Consider the following 14,700-nt stretch of genomic DNA (forward strand, 5'->3'; position numbering starts at 1 on the left):
CAATTTCCTACCCTTTCGACACCACTATATATCGCACTGTAGTTAAGCATCTCAAGATTAAATTGATCCAGCCATCCGTAAAACCAAAACGGAGCAGCATAGCACGAACAAAACTCCACTCTAAATGGTCATATGCCTTGCTCATATCGATCTTCAATGCAGCAATGCCAACTCTCCCCTTGTCTGTCGATTGAGATAATGAGTCGCTTCAAAAGCAATGATAATATTATCTGTTATCAAACGCCCCGGAATGAAAGCACTTTGAGACTCCGAAATTAACAGATGAAGTAACGGCCGAAGCCTATTAGCAATAACCTTAGCCAAAATCCTGTATAGAACATTACAGAGTGAAATTGGTCTGAAGTCCTTCATCGTTTCTGGGTGCTTCTTCTTCGGAATCAAAACAATATTTGTATCATTGACATGAGGTGGAAGGTGTCCAGAACTAAAGAAGTTTTGACAAAATTGAACCACATCATTGCCAATTAGAGGCCAAAAAGTTTGATAAAATACAGGATTCATACCGTCACGCCCCAAGGCTTTATCCGGATGCATACCAAACACCACCCTCTTTACTTCCTGATGAGTGACATCTCTCAAGAGCTCGGCATTCTGCTCCTCATTAATAACAGTCTGAATATTCTCCAGCGTATCCAACGAGAACGAATTTGCAGATTGAAATAGGTCCTGAAAGTAATTTTTCATAACATTCTCAATCCCATTATCCCAATCATACCAAATGCCATTTTCATCTCGCAACTTCTCAACATAATTCTGCTTTCTTCTCCCATTCGCATAAGTATGAAAAAACCTCGTGTTAGAATCCCCCAACTTCAACCAGTGTGCTTTAGATCTTTGCTTCCAGAATATCTCCATACGACCCAGGGTACGGAAATAGATATCCTGCTGCTCCTTAAACCTGCGCAGCCCTTCGGGATCCCGTCGGCCTCTAAGCCGAGCCATAGATGCCTTGGCCTGACCAAGCTGTTTCCTTAATGCATTTCCATAATTTTTACCCCACTGCCATAATTCCTTACTACATACCTCAAGTTTCTCCTGTATCTGCACATTACCACTATTCCGCCAAACCTCCTCAATAATTGTTCTGCAACCACTATCCTTCAGCCATAAATTCTCAAATTTGAACTTTTAAACCCAAACTTTCTTACTCTGCTGTTGAAGTGACAAAATAAGAGGTAAGTGATCCGAAGATGTGAAGTTCAGAACCTTTACCACAACATTAGGGAACAAATCAAGCCATCCAGCAAACGCCAATGCACGGTCCAGACGCTCCTCCACCTAGTAAGCAGTCCCCCGACTACGCTCCCAAGTGAATGGGTAGCCAACAAACCTAAGATCCACAAGACCACACTGAATAACCGCGTCACGAAAACCCTCTACCAACCCTTGGGGGTGCAATCTCCATCCTCTCTTCTCCTCCTGGGATACAAGATCGTTAAAATCCCCCATACAGCACCAAGGCAGGTTCGACCGCCCTGTAAGTTGACGAAGTCTACACCAAGATTCCTGTCTTCTTGCCCTCTCCGGAATCCCATAAAAACCCGAAAACCGCCACTCAGATTGAGAAGCCAACCTCATGCGGACATCAATGAAATTATTATGCGTATCGAAAATCTGAACCATATCAGCAACTCTCCAAATAAGGCCAAGCCCACCACTCCGGCCCACCGAATCCACACTAAAACACTTCTCAAACTTCAACCTTCTTCTAACGGCATCTAACCGAGCACTGCTAATTTTAGTTTCTGAAAGAAAAATAACATCTGGTCTATGTTGACGGACAAGATCCACCAGAACGCCCACTGCCCGTGAGTTGCCCATCCCACGGCAGTTCCATGCCAAAATGCTCATGATGCTTGGCGGGCCTATCCTGCAGCGCCCGCCCCAAGCCTGTTTTTTGGGCCCAATGTATTATCACCATGTAACTTCCCACTCTCCCCATCCTTGGGGCTTTCCTCTGTCCTCCTTCTCTTAACTTCCGCCACTACCATTCCCTCAATATTCTCCTTGTCCCCCCTGTGAATCATGGGAAGTTATCATCAAAATAGGCCCACCATTCTGTCTATTATTCCCATCAACCGCCATAACTGTCACCCCACTACCCTTTCCACTATTCTTAGTAACCGCCATACCCGTCACCCCACTATCCGACTTCTTCCGATGAGCACTTTTCCCCATATTCTGTTGATCCGCCACATGCGCCACCCCTGAACTGGCCCCAACTTCCGCTTCTAGCCCGGCCGGAACCCCCTGACTAGGAGCCACACCGTGAACGAGCCAGCGGGCACCTTTCGTGAGTTGCTTCTTGTTGTTCTGAGCAAGCATATATGCCCCATAGGGTTTCTCGAGAACACCCTTGGGTGACTCGTACATCTTCGGACAAGCATACTCTGTGTGATCCAACAATCCACACACAAAACAGAATCTCCGAATACGTTCATATCGGAATTCCACCCATAACCAATCCCCTCCAGGCCTCTTCAGCTTCATCCGACGCACCAGGGGCTTACGAACATCCAACGATACTCTAATACGGAGAAACTCCCTCCAGATACCTTGGAAATTATTCGGGTCGGAGGAAATAAAACCACCAACATAATTTCCAATCATAGTAGCCACCTTCTCAGACATAAAACCATGAGGTAAATTAAATACCTGGATCCAAGTATCCATATGAAATAAGGGAACAAGTGCCGGTGACTCGTTCAGATTCATACGGTGCACCAATAGCAGCTTGTTATCAAACGTCCAAGGACATTCTCCAAAATTCGACGGATATCTATTTCATGGAAGAATTGAAAGAGGAAAAGATTAGGATTAATCGATCGGATATACACCCCCTTCCCCGGCTTCCACAACGCAGCCAATAAATCCTTCATTGCCGGAAAATCCACTGGTTTATCAGTGAGAAATCTCCCTACCAAGCACCAATGCAAATCCAATTGCTCCGCACTGAGATCCTCATCCTCCACAGTAAGACCGCCCTCCTCCTCTTCGACCAGATTCAAGTTAGCATAAGCATCTTCCAAATTTGGTGTGAGCGCCAACATCAAAAATTACAGGAACAAGACCAAACCTGCTATAGAGAAGCAAGAGAGAACGCACTTGTCATATAAACAAGACTTTTTAGAAATATTTTATTTATAAAAAGCTAGTAGACATATTTAATCTTTAATTAAACATATATGGGAGTAACAAATAAATATTTGTATATGGTAAATTGTTGATAGCAATGATCAATATGGTTGCCCTAAACATATGAACTGTTTACGGTTATATACATTATTTTTTTGAAAACATGGTTACATACATTATTTTCACATTTGAACCATTTTTTTTTTTGCAGAAACAATATATGAAATAGTAAAAAAACAAATAAAATATTCTACTAAAGATTTCATTTCTTTTTTCAAAATATTATTCTATTATACATAATTTATCAACTCTAGTCATCAATATTTATCTGATTCAAATACATACTTGAGAACATCTCTAGTGGTGGTTGTGATTATATTTGCCACAGAAGCATTTCTAACCATAACCACTATTAGTAACATTCTTCTTTAATGGTTTATAATTTTATCTTGTTTTTTTATAGATCAATTTCTTATAAACACTTTATATTAATTATTTTTATTTAGTTAATTAGTAAAAAAATGGTTTTTTATGTAATAAAATAATTAATGAATAATTACTATTATGATTATTTGAATAAGAATTATTTTTTTTATTTTTATTTGAATTGAGTGAAATGTAATATTATTTTGAAAATTCATATCCATTGAAAAAAAGTAATATATTAAAAAAACATTCCATTTTCAACTTACCGTTGCAATATATAAAAGAACAAATGTTTTTTTTAAAGAGGAATACTATTAATGGGCCACGGAAGGGCAAATGTTTAACAAAGAATAAGGAATAAAGTTCGGTAAATACTGGTAAATAACGGGACAAGAGTTAAAACGTGCAGCCTGTGCGAAAGAATGAGCGAGCTCATTGCCTTGTCGCTTGACAAATCAGACTGAGAAGGTGGGATGCTGAAGGAGAAGAGCTGTGCATTGTCGGATGATGCTGCCAAACTCTGTGAAGTTGTCTTGAGGTTTACATAGTGCATCAGTGACTGTTTTGGCGTCGCATTCAAAGATAATATTCTGGTAACCACAACTTATCAACCAATTTATAGCATGCAAAATACCAGTGGCTTCGACTTCATGGATTGGAGGGACGCCTTCCATGCGTTCTGTTCTGGCTGTGAGAAAAGACCTATTAGACGAGCGAAGCACGACACTCAACCCTACTGAATTGCTGGTAGTAAAAATGCCAGCGTCAGTGTTGCACTTGAACATAGCGGCTTAGCATGGATTTAAAGACGGAGGTCCTAGACAGATTTCCAGTTACAGTAAAGTTCTGCAGTTTCAGTTACAATCTGTCCTACCGGTGTAATATTTCCATCCCAAAGTTTGACGTTTCTAGCGTGCCAAATTCCGCATAGCAGCATTAGGAGCTGCCTCCTGTGAAAGGTTGAAAAGCCAGACAATAAGTCGAATAGCAGTGATCTGAAGTTTGCTGCATCCGCCATCTTTGCTCGAATATAATGCCACAAACCCGCCTCTCTCCACACTTCCCTTGCCAATTCGCACTCTAAGAACACATGCCAGTTGTCCTTGATATCACGTCCACTGGTAACTCATTGATTAACCACCTGGGTGCATCGCTTACTCAAATTCATATGATTAGGTAAGCAATCCCGAACTAACCTCCAGCTGAAATAATGATATTTGCGTGGTACCTCAGTTCGCCACAAACACGACCAGTTCCCTTCGACTCACAAAGGAGTATTAGGTTCCAGCACCTCAGTTGCAATCTGGTAAGCTGATTTGACGGTGTACTTTCCATTGATTGACCCATCCCAAATTATCAGATCCCGAGAGTCGCGACCGGCAATCGGGAGTCTCGTCATTTCTGTAATATCACGGGAAAGAAACAGTTCAAACACTAGTTCGATGTCCCATTCCTACGAATGAGGGATAAATAAGTCGCACACCTTCAAATTTTCGAGTCCTCTTAAAGCAATAAACTCTTCTATGCATTTTTTTATTGAAAAAATGGAAAATTAGGTTTTTATGAGACCTAGATTTAGATATACTTTTTCCTTTATTACTAGTCGAGCCCCTTTCAAAAGTTCTCCCACGAAACTATAAGACCCTTGACCACATACTCATTATTTTTTTTGTCAACTTGCTATCTATTAATTTACATTGTAACAAAGTAGTTTTAACTTTTTCAAAGGTAATCTCTTCTCTACCATACAATAAAGTCTCCCTAAAAAAAACTTGCATGACTATGACAATAAACATAACAATAACCAAAATCCTCATCATCAATTTCTATATCAATATTTTGAAGGTCCATAATAATTGCAGAAAATTCATCGAGATATGTTCTAATGGATTTACCTTCATACGTACGAAGATGATGTAATTTGCTTTTCAATAAAAGTCGATTTGTCGCTGATTTTTTCATGTATAAAGACTCCAATTTCAGCCAAATCCTAGTCGAGTTGATCTTTTTGGCGACCTCCCTCAGTTACTCATTTGAGAAACACATAAATAGTTTTGAGAGGGTTTTTTTTTGTCCGGTTGCTTTCACTGCTCCTCCGTCATAGAAGCATACTTCTTTCCAATCTCTTCAAGCACCTCTACCCATCTGTTTTAGATGCGTATAGTGCAAATCTTTAGTTTCCAGAGACCAAAATTCATCGATTAATCAAACTTTTCAATATTGAATTTTGCAAATGAAACCATGTCTAACAAATAATTAATTCACCAAAGAATATGACACTTTGACACCATTTGTTAGGAGATTATAACCGCCTTATTTGAATTAATTGAATAATAAATAGATAAATAAGCAAGATAGAATTTACGTGGTTCGGCCAATTCGAACCTACAACCACGAAAGATAATAAGTTTTTTTTTTATTATAGGAGCAACAAAAAACAACTTACAAGAGAAATTTATAAAACCTCACACTATTCAAAAATCATATTTTTATATATGAGTAATTAATAATTATTAATAAATAGTTAATATTAACACAAAAAAAGAATAAAATGTCGGATTAGGGGATTAACTCCGCAATCCAACCTTATAGGCTCTAAAAGAAAAGCCATTGCATCTCTTCTCTTTATATATCAATACATGAATATTATTACTTTTTGACATGTGGAGCACTCTCGTAATTTTGATTGTGAATCTACTGGGGTATTACTATTTACCACCCTTAAATTCTTTACTACCGCCATCTTTTGACAATTTTACCCTTTACATAATTTTTGATTCAAAGTTTGTGAAAATTTTTTTTACCCTTTACATAATTTTTGATTCAAAATTTGAGAAAAAAAATTTGAGAGAAAAATTTAAAATTTGGCCTAAACGGATGCGGCATCCGTTCGGCCCATGGTGGGGGCGGACGCGGCACTCCGACCGACCCATGGCAAGAACGGATGGCGCATCCGCCCCCACCATGGGTCGGGCGGATGCGCCATCCGTTCTCACCATTGGTGGGGCGGAGTGTCACGTCCGTCCCCACCATGGGCCGAACGGATGCCGCATCCGTTTAGGCCAAATTTTGAATGTGCAAAATCGTAAAATTTTTAGTGACGAAAAATACTAAATCGTTCAATTTTTTATGACGAAAAATGCAAAATTCCCCAATTTTTTGTGACAAAAAATACAAAATCGTCATGAAAAATATGTATTATTTTCATGAGTTCTTTGATAAAAAAACATAAATTTTAATGTTTCCGACTCGTAATCGTCCATTTTCGTGGTTCAGGTTGTTACACATCAATTATTTTCATAATTTCAATTATTGTTTTTCGGGTTTATGATTTTGGAGAGAGAATTTTTAGTTTTTGATCAAAATTATGAGAAGGGCAAAAAGGTCCAAATGAAGGCGGTGATAGTAATTTGAGTGCGGTATTTAGCTGCTCACATCTATTGAACACTCTTATTGTTTGATTAGATGGAAGAGTTTTGGAGTGTTAAAAAATGAAATGCGCGGAATGGTTATTTATAAAAGCAGCACTAAATTTCTGTCAACTCTTCCGTAACGTTTCCTTTACTAATCATGAAACTCTTCATCCAATCAATAACTTAATTTTTTTTTCTTATACCTATGCCTAACTTTCTACCGAGGAAAGAAAAATAGAATTGTTAGCGATATTTTGCGAATATGCTAATTTTAACCTTGTCACGTGTGGTTAGGGTGCGGGCGTGCCAGAGAAGATTACTTCTCAATTATTAAAGACGGTTAAGTTTATGGAATTGCGCGCCAAAACTTGAAATCTTAAACGAAGCGATTGGCGAGGGACGCAAGGATTGAAAAAGTCCCTCTTGGGTCTCTAGCGCCGTTATAAAAACTTTGCTAGATAAATTGTTTTATTTAAGCTAATGCGGGTAAATTGAAGACGAGAAAATAAAGGAATTTAAAGTGCGAAATTGACACAAGATTTGGTGAAAATTGGTATTTTATTGATGTAAATCAAGGTTTGAATACATGTGTTTGAGGTAAGCATAAAATTAAAAATGAATTACAATTGAAGAACTTCTATACTAAACATATAGCTAATTCAATTGAAATGGAAGAACAAATCAAATACAAGGAATTGAAATGCAATTAAAATAAAATGGAATTCAACAACAAACTCGGAGCCACAATAGCTATCTCGGATTGATGTTGAATTTTGGTGTCGGCCGGAAGTTCTTGGAGAGCTGCAACCGGTCGGGTCCGTACGGTATGTGCTTTGTGCAATGACTAGACGTTGGTAGGCAAATGGGGCAGATTTAAACTTTGACTTTGGGGAGCTTGGTTGGAGTGTTTATGAACACGGAATTGGACAAGTAAATAGTGTAAATTGAACTTCGGGAGGTTAGGAACAACTTTCTATAAGGGATCGAAGGCTAAAACGAATTGTAAACAGACGAAATTGAGGATTGAAAATGACTAGTTGAATCTGGAAAAATCTGGAAACAGAATGTCTAAAATGATTTGAGGTGCAAAGATCAGCTTGTAAACGGAGTTTCCGGACACGGAATTAAGTGAATCAAAAGGGTAGATCGAAGTTCAGGACGTTAGGAACAACTTTATCGAAGGGATCGAAGGCAAAAAATGACGTTAAATAAACGGAATTGGGCTTTGAAAAAGGATGGACGAATCTGAAAAATTACTTCAGAAATGAAATTCTAATTGAAAAATTAAGCAGAGTAACAACTTAGAAACACTAATTTGAGTTGAGAAACTTGAAAAGAGGCTTTTGGAACTTGAATTGAAGGTAAAGAAAGCTAAAGGAGGGATTAAAACTAAGAAAAAACGAAGAACGAAAAGAAGAACTTTGAAGAACTAAGAACTTAAAACTAGAAACTAGAGAGCATTGGAAGGGACCTTAGGAAGGGGTTTTGTTGTGTGTTGAGTGTGTGTTTTAATGTAGGGGAGGGGGTCTATTTATAGTATTTTTAAGTGGCGTTTTGGTAATTAGTTAGTGGTATTAGGGTATTTTGGTCTTTTCATCATCAACTAACTCAACTAACTCCAACTAACACTCCAACTAACTTAACTTCCTCAACTGCCGTTGACTGTTTCCGGAAGAGACGATACGCCCCGCGTATGTCCTACTACGCCCTGCGTGTTGTGGCTCCTGGGCCTTGTGCGTTTCATTGATGATTTTTACGCGTGGCGTCTCTGGTGTCACGCCCTGCGTAAAGGAGTACGCCCTGCGTATTGGCGGATACGCCCTGCGTATCCGCGCTTCTGATCTTGGAACACTCTGCGGATGCGTCTTACGCATGACGTATTGGCAAGTACGTCCCGCGTAAGAAAGTACGCCCCGCGTAAAGTGAAGGACGCGCTGCGTATTTGAGTCTCTGACGTTGATTTCTCCGGACGCTTTGTTTACGCGCTGCGTATGGAGGACACGCCCCGCGTGGTGCCGGACTCTCTCATGGGTTGAAGGTTAGTTTACACGTGTATTATTTTCTAGAAAATATAAACTATATCCTAAAAACATAACTCAAGCATTTTATATACATAAAAATAATTATTTTATTTTTTGGGCCAACAAGAATGTATAGTTATTCGGCTGGGTCTTAATTCCAAGCTTTCTTCTTGAATCATTGAAGGTTTTAAGAAGGTGTGATAATAGAGTTTGAGATGACATATTGCAAACTTCCATCTTTCCTATTATGAATGTTGTGTGCATCCTAAAAACATCCAAAATCTACTTTTTACAAATTTAAATGGAAGATGCACTAAAAACAAATAAATAGTTTGATAATTTTCTCCTAGTAGAAACAAAGGCTTATCGAGCAAGTAATAGGTAGTTAAGAAAAGAATAATTGAAAAACCTAACTATGTGTTTCTTTCGCAACAAGAATCAGCCTTAATTGAATTCTTCAAATCACTCCTCTTTCTTCCCTCTTTTTCTTGTGATAACTCCGCTTATTTTTTCTTTTTTTCACCGGACTAATGTACACCCGCTTTATTTCATTTCTTTTCACCGTCCATCGCCTCTGAGTATCTACGGCCGCCGGGATTTATCCGCTCCACCACGACCCTATACAGTCTATATCACCTTCTTCAACTTCGTTTTCTCCATTCTTCTCTTCAGGTGAAACCTTTTTTCCTCCCTTTCGATGCTATGCTTAGATTCGTTAGTTCATTTTACGCATCGCAGTCCATTTTTTGCCCTCTCATCTTACTTTTGGTTTTTCTATTTTCATTTTTCTATTTTTTTTGTTGGCTTGAAGTTATTCATGGTCGTTATGGTTTTGATTTGTACTTTTATACTGTCGATTCTTGCTTCATCTTGGTAATGTATCAATTGAGGTTTAAGCTTGATTAGGGTTTTATGTGTGATTTGTTAATTGCGTTGGCCTAACCCTCTGCTTTTATTGAGAAAAGAATTTGCAATCAAATGCTTTCCTTAAGAAGTTTCTGCTCTCATTTGATCTTAACAAAAATGTGTGATTGATGTATATCCATACATGCAGAAGATATGACCATGTTGCTGTGATTTTGGGCTTATTCTTAGAAATGGGGATTCGAATCCACTATTCTGCAGTTTTCTTTCCGCAGTTTGTTCCTTTGGACCCATGACTAGTGAGAAACTATTCTTGGTTCCAGCATTGAAAATGTTTGTCAGCAAGACTATTATTTTGGCTTCCTGTTTTCCTAAATATAGTTTTATTTCCAGAAAGCCATGTGATTTTGTTTTGTTAGGTGAATGAAGCCAATACCATATATGAATCTGAGGTAGCTCCTGTGAATTTAGTTTGATTTTTTTCAATTTAAAAATTGCAGTAGTCATGCTGCTTTATCATGTCCTCGCCTATATTCTCAAAACATATGGTCCTATTTGTTGTTCTTCCATTAGAAATATTCTTCTCTCTATTTATTTTTTTGGTAATCTTACTTAGTCAATGTCTTGTATGTTTCATGCATTTTAGGTGCGAGTTATAATTTGTTGAAAGGTTCAGGATGTTTCTACTTTGTTCAATTTTTGCACATTCGGTGCAGATTGTATCAAAGCTTCCAAGTTTATTTATGGTGCCATTCTGCATTTTAAAGTAATTTGATACTACTTTCAGATGGAACCAAATCTTCAGGTTTTCAAGCTCCTTTTCAATATGCTGCAATTTTTACTTAATGAATAAATTGCTGGGCAGTAATTAAGAGATTATGTCTATTAATTGCCATTCGTTTTAAACCAGAGATAGGCTTGTAGCTAATTTGATATGTTTTATCAAATCAAATTCAGATCTAAATCAAGGAAAATACCTTTATCCCCTTATACATAAGTGTGTAGTTATCTCTATTAAGATTTGGACTTTATGCTGATCTAGTGCTTCCTCCCACCTCTCTCTTTTATATGTGGACTTTATTGCTGACCTCGGTCTGGTTTGTATTCTGTTTGTCACTGTGTTCCTGAAATTTCTATGAGACTATGACTATAGCTGTATTATGGTGTTCATGGTTTTCTGTTTCTCCTATCTGAAGTTGTTTTGCGTTTGGAAACTTAGCCAATTTGGGAACTTATTTGTAATTTGCATTTTGGTAAACTAAGATCCGTACTAACCATACATTATTTTCATTTGCAGATATTGTTGTTTGATCACTCATTTCTCTAGAGAAGTACTACACTGTGGACAGACAACAGCGTGACAGCAATAGGCTTTAGATATGTTAATTTTGTCTTTCTCTAAGGAGAACCAAAGACGTTATGGGAAAGTAATATATTCTGTATAAAAGAAGCAGTTAAAAGACATTTACTTCTTTGTTTTTTATCCCATAGCTACCTATTTCTTTCTGCAACAAGAATCAACACGAATTCTTTGCCCTTCCCTTTTATTTAGATGTTATACCCTGCCAATCAGGGAGTTGATATAATCTTCAGATATATTTGATGGCTTTTAGTAAGCGTGTAATTCGATTAGGTTTTGATTCTGCTGCTTATTTCTCCAAGTTACCGGCGGTTCATTTTTCTTCAGCTTCTCTTTCTAATCGATTTGAGTACAGACAATTATCGCAGCTTGTTAAACCTAATGGAAATCGTGCATTTCTTGTTGATACACTGGCTCTGGTATTTTGTTTTAATTATTTTTTCTTTTGTCAGTAAATTTTTTCTTGGTCTTTCTTTCCAATTAAATATTTAACTAAATTGGTGAAGGTGAGGGGGTTAGAAGCAAAAGGCGTTCCTTCAACGCAAGCAGAAGCAATAACTGCCGCTATCACTGAGGTTTTAAATGATAGTTTGGAGAATGTGTCACATTCTTTTGTTTCCAAGGCAGAAATGCAAAAGGTGATGCCGTTTTTACCTTGCATATTTTTTTCTATTGCGAAGTTGGTAGTAATGTTTTTTTCTTCCATTTCTTTGGTACTGCAGAGTGAAATGATACAAGAATCAAATTTGTCAAAGTTCAAATCAGAAGTGAAAAGTTCCCAGGTATTTAATTTCTTAAGATTGTCAAATTTTTGGTTATTGAATCCCTACATATTGTTAAGAATTTTAAGTTTTATGTCAAAGAAATTATTTAATTTGCTTGTGGCTGGGTTTAAGAGAATTCGTTTATGGCATTGCCACTTTTATCTTACTTCATTTTATGGAATGGAACTGATCTAAAGGGCTCTTCTCTATGTTTTTTGAATTATTTTATGATGGTCTTAACGTGATATCCCTTTGTGACATGAAACTATCCTAGTAGGCCTTTTCTGGTGAGATGTTTTTATGATAATTGCACATCAATGTCATTTGCTGCACAATATTGGTCTAATAGGCATTTTTTGGCTAAAGAAACCCTAGACCTATTTCATGTAGCAAATTCAGATCACTATGAAATTGGATAAGGTAATAACTAATAAGAAACATAAACTTGAGCTCAAGGGATGTTTTTGATTCGGATAAGCTTTTATTATTATTATTATTATGACAATGCTGAGGAGGTTTCAGTAGCATCTTAGGATTGATTTTTAGCAAACTATTTCTTATTACAACCATCTTCTTTAATTTATCTTCATCCTTGTAATTCGTGCACAAACTACATTCTTATGGCTTCTGTTCTAGAATAATATTTACTCTTTATATGAAGTGATTTCCTAATGGTGTAGAAGCTTACTGAGTGACATTTGAGACTGCCATAGTGCATGCTTAAACATATTGACATATCTTGTATATTTTTCAGTAAAAATAAAAAAGTGGAAAGCACAAACTTTCTCTATGGTTTCATTCTAAAACATTGGTGACAGATACTAATTGATTTTATATGAATGCATTTATAACATTTTGTGAGTACTCATTCTTAAAGATCCTGTGATGCAGGAGCACCATTTTTCCCTGCTGCAGCGGGAAACTGAAAAACTACGGAGTGACATTGAGAAAATGCGTAGTGAGCTCAGGTTTGTGTTTTCAGCATCTCATTTGGTTTGTTTGATGCTCTGAGATTCACGATTTAAGACTTATCTTTTCTAAATCAGGTATGAAATTGACAAGGTTACAGCTGGGCAGCGATTGGATCTAAATCTCGAACGAGGGTAAGCAAAATAAACTCCAGCTTTTTGCTAAGTCAGATTATCTACTACCTAAGGTGGTGATTTAATTGTGGGAACCTGAAGTGTCAGTATTCAGTGGGTTGAAGTATTGGTGGAACCTTGATATATGATTTGGTACTAAATCCTGTTATTTGCTAAAACAAATGAATAAGGAAAAGAAAAGGTAAATAAAAAGTTTGCCTAAGATCTCAATTTAGCGAACCAGATGCATCAGTGAATGTAAATTCTGAAGCAACTCTTTATCTGTCATCTGTGATTAGAATGTAAACTGAATTCAAGATCTACCCATTCATAACTTTGCTCCTGACTTGTTGAGAATTTCAAATAAATCTTGTAAGTAATGTGGTTGGCTGTTTGACTATAAATTCTCTTGGTTTAGAATCTTAGATCCGTATTTCTTTTCTATTTCTCTTATTCGTTTTCCTCGGGGATAGGGGGAATGGTGTTCTATAATTTTTGTGGTTTATTTGCGAATTAGAACAAGGTTATTATCCTGAGACATGGCTACATCAATAAGATATCATTGCATGAGTTAGTTATTGCTGAAAAATTAGATGTTTGTTTTTTTTCTCTTGTAACCTGATTAGGTTCGGACGTACTGTTATCTTAAGAGAAGTTGACTATAGCATCATTATTTTTAAAGCAGTAGTTGAATGTGAGTAAGGATTAGTCATCCTGATTTGTGTCAGTTGGATGCTTTCTCTAACTTCATCATTTGATGGTTAATTGAGCACAGGCGCATACGCGATGAGCTAGCTAATCAGAATGCAGAGACAACCAACTTGACGAACAAACTCGACAGGGTGAGCTTAGTTTTGAAGAGAAAGATGGTTGCGTCTAATTAGTATGTTGTAACTGGTTAAAATATTTGATTTGATTTGTGTAGGAAATTCATGCATTAAGAGCTCAGTTGGAAGCAGCAAAATACGACGTGATAAAGTACTGCATAGGTACCCTAGTGTCAATATCGGCAGTTGGGCTTGCTGTTCTTCGTATCTTGTTATAGACTTTTCCGTTATATTTTGGTGATTATTTGGCGGAAGCAATTCAAAATTCATTCTTTTAGACAACCATAACCACTGCTTTGTCATTTTTAAAGGATTATTTGACACCATATCTTGTAAAGATGCAATACACTTGTGGTGTACATGGTCAGGGTTGTCTACTTAGCAGGATATGGTATTAGGTACTTGCGGGTTACTTCTGGAGAAGCTTTTGGAAAACAAAAGCAATGATGAAAAACAGATCAATAAAAATGTTCTGTTCTGCGTTTTAAATTTGGGATAACTTCAAATTGGTGATGTTTTACCATTATATTTAAGATTGTTTCTTCTATACTATGATTATTATTATTATTATTAATGATGTATACACTTGGTTTGTTAGGTTCAACTGTTTATATTTGTTTGTTGATTGATGGTAGAAGTTAGCTGATTTTCTTTTTGAAATAATTATAACAATTATTTTTGAAAGCAGGCACTATGTACCATTAAGATAAAAACAAGGCTTAAGGTTGAATTTGGTTCTCCAACCTATTAACATCTGTTGATGCAATTATTTAAGTGCAGACCCTCA

The 14,700-nt window shown here is 37.0% G+C and overlaps 1 protein-coding gene across 2 annotated transcripts; it reads left to right on the top strand.

Moving 5' to 3' along the window:
• Nucleotides 1-9,389: 9,389 nt before the first annotated feature.
• LOC136224509 (protein FMP32, mitochondrial) lies at nt 9,390-14,483 on the top strand. 2 transcript variants are annotated; one of them, XM_066012864.1, is made up of 9 exons: nt 9,390-9,688; nt 10,527-10,685; nt 11,178-11,659; nt 11,747-11,878; nt 11,963-12,022; nt 12,896-12,972; nt 13,051-13,107; nt 13,862-13,928; nt 14,012-14,483. In XM_066012864.1, exons 3-9 carry the CDS (start codon nt 11,483-11,485, stop codon nt 14,129-14,131), a joined length of 690 nt encoding a protein of 229 aa, XP_065868936.1. In that variant the 5' UTR covers nt 9,390-9,688; nt 10,527-10,685; nt 11,178-11,482; the 3' UTR covers nt 14,132-14,483. The 2 variants fall into 2 exon arrangements, with proteins under 2 accessions (XP_065868936.1, XP_065868935.1); XM_066012863.1 differs by lacking the exon at nt 10,527-10,685.
• Nucleotides 14,484-14,700: the final 217 nt, after the last annotated feature.

This window comes from Euphorbia lathyris, chromosome 3 (genome assembly GCF_963576675.1).
Source record: "Euphorbia lathyris chromosome 3, ddEupLath1.1, whole genome shotgun sequence".
Lineage (NCBI taxonomy): Eukaryota > Viridiplantae > Streptophyta > Magnoliopsida > Malpighiales > Euphorbiaceae > Euphorbia > Euphorbia lathyris.